This window comes from Penaeus vannamei, chromosome 21 (assembly GCF_042767895.1).
Source record: "Penaeus vannamei isolate JL-2024 chromosome 21, ASM4276789v1, whole genome shotgun sequence".
Taxonomy (NCBI): domain Eukaryota; kingdom Metazoa; phylum Arthropoda; class Malacostraca; order Decapoda; family Penaeidae; genus Penaeus; species Penaeus vannamei.
The window spans coordinates 34,739,936-34,749,935 of record NC_091569.1 but is presented as its reverse complement, the minus strand read 5'-3'; the positions used below and the strand labels follow the sequence as shown (position 1 = coordinate 34,749,935).

General features: G+C 38.1%; 1 protein-coding gene across 1 annotated transcript in view; it reads right to left on the bottom strand.

Moving 5' to 3' along the window:
• Positions 1 to 1,297: 1,297 nt before the first annotated feature.
• LOC113824067 (probable G-protein coupled receptor Mth-like 1) overlaps positions 1,298 to 10,000 on the bottom strand; it is a gene marked incomplete in the record, with an annotated part of 104,705 nt that continues 96,002 nt past the window's right edge. The window contains 12 exon segments of the mRNA XM_070136112.1: positions 1,298 to 2,846; positions 3,638 to 3,739; positions 3,914 to 4,095; positions 4,316 to 4,476; positions 4,688 to 4,769; positions 5,568 to 5,709; positions 5,947 to 6,135; positions 6,366 to 6,542; positions 6,895 to 7,089; positions 7,485 to 7,637; positions 8,127 to 8,288; positions 9,595 to 9,870. Coding sequence (XP_069992213.1) covers positions 2,346 to 2,846; positions 3,638 to 3,739; positions 3,914 to 4,095; positions 4,316 to 4,476; positions 4,688 to 4,769; positions 5,568 to 5,709; positions 5,947 to 6,135; positions 6,366 to 6,542; positions 6,895 to 7,089; positions 7,485 to 7,637; positions 8,127 to 8,288; positions 9,595 to 9,870 — 2,322 coding nt within the window.

Genomic DNA, 10,000 nt, shown 5'->3' with positions numbered 1-10,000 from the left:
GAAACATGGTACAATGCCTGCACTCACATGCTTAATTTAAGAAAACTGAGCAAAGACAAGCATCCTCTTATGTCACGAATGAGAGGTTTCTTACCTCGGTTCAAGAAGTTTTCGAAGATCCTTCAGATTTCAAGCAGTGCATAAAAGCCACGTCTCATTTGGCTGCTTACATTGCCTTGCAAAATTTTCAAGAAAAAGCTTTTGCAAAAATATATGATGGGTTAACAATAGGTTCTGACACAGACTTTTAAATTCAACTTCAGGGTGGTATTGATAGTAAAAAGGTTTGAATAAAACATGGCAGAATCAAGGAGAAAAGAACACACGTATATTAACCAAGGTTTACAATCCGCACAAAGAAAATGTTTTCATATATCAAGGCATTAATTGGTGTGTAGGACTTTATCGGAGTAAGCATGCATACTCACAGGGAACACGGAGGAGGAGAAAGAGACTAGCATTAGGATATAAAAGAAAACAATAATAATGAAGGGAAAATGGGTCTCGACTAGCCACTATTTTCTGTAACATATTTTCTTTTTACAAAGATTTATATCTTTCAATATCATAGCTTCAGAAATGTTGTTGCAGAGGTACCACTTATGGATACAACATAAAATACAATAATTTACTTTTTTTCTCTCTCTCTTTTTTTTCTTTTTAATTCAAAGATAAAGCATAAATTCCTATATACATAATACATCTCATGGCACTGCAATGCTTTTAAGGCATGCAAAATAACTTTTTAGGAAAGTAATATAAAAGACAAAGTAAAGGCAACATTGGGTTGTAAATGAACATAAAGAGAACATTCACACAGTATGAGGCTAAACATATATGGGACACTAAATAATAATCTTGTGTGTGTGTGTGTGTGTGTGTGTGTGTGTGTGTGTGTGTGTGTGTGTGTGTGTGTGTGTGTGTGTGTGTGTGTGTGTGTGTGTGTGTGTGTGTGTGTGTGTGTGTGTGTGTGTGTGTGAGTGTGTGAGTGTGTGAGTGTGTGAGTGTGTGAGTGTGTGAGTGTGTGAGTGTGTGTGTGTGTGTGTGTGTGTGTGTGTGTGTGTGTGTGTGTGTGTGTGTGTGTGTGTGTGTGTGTGTGTGTGTGTGTGTGTGTGTGTGTGAGAGTGTGTGAGTGTGTGAGTGTGAGTGTGTGTGTGTGTGTGTGTGTGTGTGTGTGTGTGTGTGTGTGTGTGTGTGTGTGTGTGTGTGTGTGTGTGTGTGTGTGTGTGTGTGTGTGTGTGTGTGTGTGTGTGTGTGTGTGTGCTTGTATATATATGATGTATATATATGATGTATATATATGATATATATAATGATATATATAATCCAATGCTAACATATCTAGTAGAAAAGCAGCTATGTCTAATGGCAGCAATAAATGCAGATAATTGAAGATAAACACAAAGGCAAAATATAATCATCACAACTTGGACAACAGAAGAATGTTCAGAACAAAACCCAACACATCTATGGTGAAAGAAATACTTAGTCATTACCATTCAAGCAATGTTAATACTAAGACCAGCTCAATATTAACTAATAACAAAGGAAAATATTGTATGCTTTACCAGAAGCATAATATATCTCTGTTAATTTTTTTATTCCCCTAATTTGGCTTCCATTTAATGAATACTTTCAAAATGATATTGTATTTACTTCCTACTGCAAGGAAAACAGCCACTATTATACAGATATTGTTAATCTGAGACTGCCAATTCAGGTAACTCAATGATAAGACATTTGTCTCTAATTGCTACCTTCAATAATTCTTTGACTATAACCCCATTGTATCTTTCCCCTCTCAATCACTATTAATAAATTCATGCACAGTACACTTTCTTGTTTTCCTGACCAAAGCAAACACTGGGATAATAATATTGAAATAATAAAACATATTTCTAAAGCTAATCAGAACTGCAGTCTTTGCAGCTATAATTGACATGTGTTTGAATTACTCAAGGCTGTTGCTTACTAAATTTCTTCTAACTAATGAGAAAAATATACATATATATATATATATACCTACACAATCTATGCTTAAGCGTTCCTATCATTTATATTTTTCTATAGATTTTAAATGCAAATACAAGCATATAGATATGAATAAAGGTAGACTCTATTAACCAGAACACTAATATTAATAAATCAAACTCGATAAATAACTGATTCTCATATTAAAGCAAGACATCATGAAAATAAGAAATATAACTCTCAAAGGAAAGAATAATCATATAATCTAGAACCAGCAAAATCAATAATTCTGTTTCTTTAGAGAAATATAGTATGAGTTCAATCTTATCTGCGTCTTTAAGAAAGTTTAACAGGAATAAAACACAAGCTATTTATCAGCAGGTGACTTCATCCATGGACTTGCAGCTGGCCGAGAGGGATCCTCGAGTAGAGGTCGTCCTTGGTGTTGAAGGCCTAGAGGATGAAGGGGATGAGTCCCTTGAGTTCGACCGTTCAGAACTGGCCCTCAGCTCACCCTCACTTGGGAATTCAGATGATGGCCTGTTGTGGATCTTTGCATGCAGCTCTGTCGGCTGGCAGAGTGAGAGCGGAAGGTGTTTGGGGAGGTGATGGGACATGGGGGGTACAACCATGTCATTTGACGAGTTGGAAATCGTGGAGATCTGGTTATGGACATTGGAGCGTGCAAGCGAAAGCTGTTGGTTAGAAAGCGAGAACTCATCCGTGGTTGCTGAGTTTGTGAGGACCATGGACGTGAAGGGGAGCATACCGCGCAGCTTGGCTGGCTTGGGGTCACCACAGCAGCCACACAGCCTGGCTCGAACTGCCTCCATAATTTTGGGTTTTAGGATGAAGATCAGGAACACAATGAAGCCCTGCAAGGGGTGGATGATTATTAAGTAATTCTTTCATGGAGCATTAAACACCATCCCCATTATTTAATTAGGTTAGGTGAAGTCAAGAAACATCTTTAAACATTACACCAAAATCTACAACAATAAAGTAAAGCACATCTAAGATTTTTACTGGAATGAAGTGACAAATAAAATAAGCAGCAATGTTACAATATTGTGATCTCAAATTTTACCCCAACAATCATCTTCTACAAGGAATAAGAATCATAACAGACAGGACCTGTTGAATACTTTTTTTCCTTAGCCTAAAAATCATGTCAGGGGCTTGTGGATGTGTCAAAGTTTGAGAAAATGGTTGTTAATTTCCAAAGAAGAGTCGGTGATGTTTGACTTTTTTATCTCTCACGACTGGACTATTTCCCCTTGTGTTTTACCAATACCTTACAGATGTGACTGATGAACTGTTCAATATTAAACATTATGTTAAGGACTACAATTTTAAATATACTCCCTGTGCTCTCCTGTGGTTGTCACTAGTTTAATCTCTGTGATATCTATTTATTGGAAATTTGACAAAAAAACAAATTGCTACCTGCACTTTCAACAGCTCATTTATCAGTCATAGTTTTATCATCATTACAGCTATATATATTTCATCTGAGAATGTAATAAGTACATCAGAAATATAACCTTTCACAATTCTTTTTTTAATGATTACAACTCAATTTTTTTTCTCACATATTTTCAACTGTGAATAAATGTGCCTAAAACACTTCTTTGACAAATTCTTTTTATCTTGTATTAGCACAAACCTGTGAGCAGTTGAAAATGTTTGAGATGTATCCAAAACTGCTTGGTCCAAATTGATATGCGATGATCTCTGCAAACCAGCTGATACCCATAACTAAGAAAAGCTGAAACAGGAAAATATTGCTTGATATTTTTTCAAAGCCTGACTGTTGCACATTAACAGACATACAAATAGAGAAACTAGTGCATGGATGGATCAATACACATACAGATACAAATCAGATATAGATGTATATATAGACTTTTTTCACAATAATAAGAAAATAATGAAGCCCAACCTTAAAGCACAGTTTGAGCCGCTGCTTGGCTTGCTTCTGAGCCGTCCCCTTGTGGCTCTGCTGAACAGTGACGAGGAGTGAGCGAACGGTCAGGAGGAAGAAGATGAGGTCAGCCATTAGCAGAGCAGCCACTGGCCCAAAGAAGTATGCCCATTTAGCTCCATTACTGTGTGTCAGGGTGTCTGAAAGGGAAAGGAGGAATTAGACCCACAGTTTCTTATGTAATGTTACTGAAATATCTGTTAAATCTGTGATACAAAAAAGTAACTTCAGCTTCAGGTTATAAATGATCCATTCAGTTCATATAATTCCTAATCGAAATATGAGTAAAATGCAAAAATTCTTGGCAAAAACAGCAATCATTTCATAAAACCATAACATAGAATCAACAGAGATTCTCACCACTGAAGAAGCAAGAATATTTCCCAAAGTTGGGTTTAATGTAACAGCTGTTAATAGAAGGCGTAAGATCCATGATGAGAGAGATGGCCCCAAAGGTGATGGGGCCAAACCAGGCATACACTTGGTACCACACCCAGCGACGGCCACTCGAGCTCTCTTGCCTGAAAGGAGGAATTCGGCTTGAAAATGGTCTGTCGTCTCTACATACAACTTACAAGATAACAGATATAATTTTTCAAGATGGAATACCATATCTGTTGTACGCTACACATTTGTTACGTCTTTCTTTCAATATATTCAATAGTTACTGAAGTATTACTTTATTGTTAATATACTTGTTTTCACTATTGCATTTGTACTCAAGATACTTACCTTGAGCACTTCCACCAAATCTCGAAGCAGAGGACATTCAGCCAGAAGAAAGTGGCCATGAAGAACATGTACAAACACACACCTGTTGGAAATAAATCAATCAATTCCTCTAATAAAAACTGTGAAAAATGTTACAGATATGTATGCAAAATGTAGCAGAACATACAGTGCTCTGCATGGCATGAAATTAATTACTTTTATATCTTTCTTTTTAAATGGAATGTTCTAATGTCAACAAAAATAATGACAATACTAATAGTAATCAACACCATCATCATCATCATCATCATCATAATAATAATAATCAAAATAATAATAATAATAATAATAACAGCAACAAGAGCTGCAACAGTAATGACAATATCAATGAAAATAATAATAACAACAGCAATAATAAAATAGTGATGATGATGATGATGATGATGATGATGATGAAGACGATGATGAAAAAAAATAAAAATAAAATAATAATAACAACAATAACAACAGCAAATTAATCATGATAATAATGATAACAAAATAATAGTAATGATATGCATAATAACAATAATAAAGAATAATGATAATAATGATAATAACCATAATAAAAGTAGTAATAATATTACAAATAATAATGATATCAATATCATAATACTGTCATTGCCATTATCATTATTATCATAATAATAATAATCATCATCATCATAACAATAATAATAATGATAAAATCAAGAAAAATAACAATAATAATAATGATGACAATCATCATCATTATCATCATAATAACTTTATAAATAACTTTTGGTACACAAACATTCTCAAAAATATGACTATGTAAGAAAAAAATATTTGTCAGAGAGGCTGACATAAGATTAACAAAAAACAAGTCATGTCAACTCACCAACGCCAATGCAGGCACTTTTGCTCGCCAGGTAAATTGGGTCCGAGAAAAGGTTGATGATGATGAGGAACAGATAGGCGAAGAACATGCTGAAGAGGAAGCATAGGAGGATTCGACCCAAGACTGAGTGTGCCAGCTTCACCTGTTGATAGATTGATAAAAAATTATATGCTCCGTTATAGTGTGAATAAAGGTTGATAAAATGTACTGTGTATTTTTTTTTCCATTTTTTCTTTTCTTGATCTTGTCTTCTTTACTATGATTTATGATGAGATTTAGCCCATCAAGACAAATATTACATTATAAGAAAATGAATAAACCATGTATTAGTTAGTACACAAGGGGGTTCATCCACATTCACAGGCTCTAGTTCACTTACGTTCTTGTTGAGACCCCGTTTGTTCTGGTCTGGCACTGTTAAATACACGATGAAGGAAATTAGGATGAAGAGGTCTGAGATCCCGAGGAAGACAGAGTAAATGATCCTGACGTCTGACTTTTCCGCTGTGGGCTCCTCTAGGATACAGAAGGCTGCTCCTTGTTTCACCATGCCCGATGGGTACAAAACCTGCAATAAAGAGGTCATTAGTAACAAGAAATAAAGGTTGTTGTGTCGTGTAAATACTACTATTATTACTACTACTACTACTACTACTACTACTACTACTACTACTACTACCACCACTACCACTATTAATACCTGGTTATTCATTCTACAACTGAAACCAAAAGCCCAACCTGATTCAACCGGGTATACCTTAGGTCCCCCTTAAATCATAAACAAACCTCAGCAAATACCTGATCAATGCAGTAATTATCCTGAGGAATAATGTTCTCTATTCTCGGGTCGCATTCCTCCTGGCTGTAAGAGACGTAACTGAGGTTCATGCCTTGCAAAAGCTGGACATCCTCTTCTTCGTAGGTCAGTTGGAGTTTGCAGTCTGGGTATTCGGTGAGGAACTCGATGTCACTCAGCTGTTCGAAATGGGATTAGTTTTTGAGTTAAGGAGGAAATGTAAGGTTGTGATGGGTTGTAATGGAATTGCTAGGGATTAGGTAGGATGTGTATGTGCCAATTTCAAAATCAGAAATTGCGAAATTCAAAAAAATAATATGAAAAATTTCGGGCTCTACTTCATTATTTTATCCTTTTAAGTACATGACCCTGTATATTAAGAAGTTAGAAAGAAAGAAAAACGTAGATCTGCCAAACAAAATTATCCCCCACAACCTCTCACAAAACATAACACTCAAACTTCTTAAAAAAGGATATATATATAAACAAATGAAAAATACAAAAAATAAAATATTCAACCGCCTCACTCACCAGCCGTTGCGATCCATCCTCCATCTTGACTGTGACGTTGAAGTAAGTATCTCTGGCGTCGACACACTTCCTGCCCATGGAGTCCAAGATCTTGCCAAAGGGACAGCACTTCCTCACGCAGCTGCCCGAATCACAGCCAGGGGTCTCGGAAAGGTGCAGTTGCTGCCTCTCTGCCTCGCTCACGCAGATGTAAGCCTGTGGGTGGCATTGGGGTCGTGAGTTTTGGCTTTGCATATACAGGAGTTTTTGCGCGAGAGGGGGGGGTATCACGAAGCATTATGGATGGCAAGGGAGATTCATATCTTATTTCAGTGCTAAGGAGTGAATGTTTATTTTTATAGCATAGTTTATCGTCAGTGCGGACACGACTTTTCATCCTATACAGGCCTTCATCCTATTCAGTATTTTAGAGAGAGAGAGAGAGGGGGGAGAGGGAGAGGGAGAGACAGAGACAGGCAGAGACAGAGATAGAGACAGTGAGACAGACATAATCGCAAAGAGAGCAAAGACAATATACAATAAAACAATAAAGCCTACATACCAAATAAAAGAGAGCGAGGAAGACAGAAATAAAAAGCAAAACAACATACCGTAGGAATGGAAACGTCGTCCGTGAAGAAATCCTCAATGCAGTATTCGTCGTGAGAAAATTCCCGAAGGAGCTGCGGGATGTAGAGTTTTCCAGTCTGTTCTATCACGTGGAAATCGTGGACTTCGATGCCCATCTCGTCCCTTTTGCACACCTGCGGGAGACAATGACAGTGACAATGATGGTGATAATGGTGACGCCCGTTTTCTTTGGGCGGGGTTAGTTTGTTTGTTCGTTCGTTAGTTAGTTTGTAAAATAACGCAAAAAGTTATAAATATATTTTTCTGATTCTAAATTTTGGTGACGATCCGGATATAATGAGATCGTTTGTTAGATTTTTTCTGAAAATCTTACCAGATGTGTATCTTATCCTAACTTAGATTCCATTAAAATTTGGTGGTGATCCGCATCCGGGAGGTTATGTTTACGAACATAAACATAACCTTGAGAAAGGCGATTTCAGTGTAAATTTTTGTGTGAATACTTTTATTGCATCAGTGACCTTACTGCCTTGGCGGAGGTATGCGCCGAGTCCTTCTAGTTTGTTTGTTTTTTGTGAGATTCCGCAAAACTGGAATGTGTGTATCCGTGTGCATGGATTTGAATATGCACCCGTCCAATTGCATGCACGGCCTTGACTCACCTGGAAGGAAGCGACCACCTCGTGCGTGTCTGCGTAGGGCTGCTGCCGGACGTCGACGTGTGCCAGCTCCCCCGCCGCAGCCCCCGCCGGACGCAGCGGCACGCGCCAGTCCTCGCTCGTCACGTTGGCGCGCGGGATGCAGCTGGAGTCCGCCGTGTACACCTGCGCCCGGGGAGGAAGGAAAGGGAGGGGGGGGGGGGGTTAGGGATTAATGGTAGGATTATGTATGAATGTTTTTTGTTTCGGTTATTTATTGGGGGGGATTAAAGGTAGGATTAAGTATGAATATTTTTGTCAATTATTTTTTTAGGGATTAGAGGTATTAAGTATGGATATTTTGTCTCATTTATTTTTTTAGGGATTAGAGGTATTAAGTATGAATATTTTGTCTCATTTATTTTTCTAGGGATTAAAGGTAGGATTAAGTATGAATAATTTTGTCTCAATTATTTTTTTAGGGATTAAGGGTATGATTAATTATGAATATTTTCTCATTTATTTTTTTTTAGGAATTAAATGTAGGATCAAGTATGAATAATTTTGTCTCGATAATTTGTAGAGATTAAAGGTAGTAATAAGTACGAATATTTTTGTTTCAATCATTATTTAGGAATATTATTTTAGAAAACAGGGGATTAAATCTTTGCTATTTTTTATATTCATCTTTCTAACTTTAATCTCATGCATCTTGCCCGTCTCGATAGCATGCCTATACAAGAATATCACTTACATCTTATCAATATCTTATCTTTCCTCTTTTCACAATGTGTCTTTGAATCCTGCCGCTCTTACTTACGCCTCCAAACCCCTTCATCTCACACTCGAGACAAAAAAAAATTGAAATGAACCCAAACTCACTCACAGATGACTCGAATACAGATAACCTCGCCTTTAGTTGTTACAAGTTGACAAATTAAGACGTGGAATGTATATTTCTACCGCGCGTGTGCCGACCTCGTGCTGACAGGACATTGAATTATATTTTATTACATTTTTACATCAATATACAATCACAAAAATATAACCTGAAGCTTCCTTTACAGCTTTTCAGTTAGTTAGAACGTTGTTTATGTTCCCTCCTCATGTCTGGGACTCACTGTGTGCTTTCTCATAACCTTGGCATGTTTTGTGCTTGCTTGCCATTCTGCGCACATTTGCATCTGGTTGTTTGCTTTCTCAGCCAACGTTCGCATAGTGATTAATTAAGATTGTAATTAAGGCTCTAGTGTATATTGACATGTGGACTTTTTATTACAATTATCATTGAAAGCGGCACTAACAATGAATCTCATCTGCATTCAAAGTTTGATGAATATCGTAGTTGACATAGTTTTTTCTCTAATGTCGTGTCTTCATAATGAGTGAGACTCTGTTACCAGAATACAAAGAGATATATTATAAAATAAAAACGTTAGAGAGAACTTAAAGAGGCACCGCCCGAGCCCAAGACCCCGCGGCGACAGCCCACCTGATTATGCAAACAGCATTTCCTGACGGTGATCTTGGAGGCGTCGAAGGGCTCGATGGGCGTCTGCGTGTGGCACACGGCCGCCCCGAGCCAGTGCGGGGACGCGGGCGCGCTGGCGTTCTCGGCGAAGGTCTCCAGGCAGTACATGTCCAGCTCGTAGTAGGCCTCGAAGTCCACGACCCACAGCTGCCCCGTCTCCAGCACCTTGAACGTGTTGGTGGTCTCCTCCAGCTGCCACGGCGAGGAGCACGTCACCTTCCCCGTCCGGAGCTGGAGCTGAGGGCGGGCGGCAGGGGGTGAGGGATGGGCGGGGCGGGCGGGTAGGGAGAGGGGGAGGGAGAATAAGGAAGGAGGGGGGAAGGGAAAGAGAGAAGGAGGGAGGGAGAAAGTAAGAGAGAGAGAAATA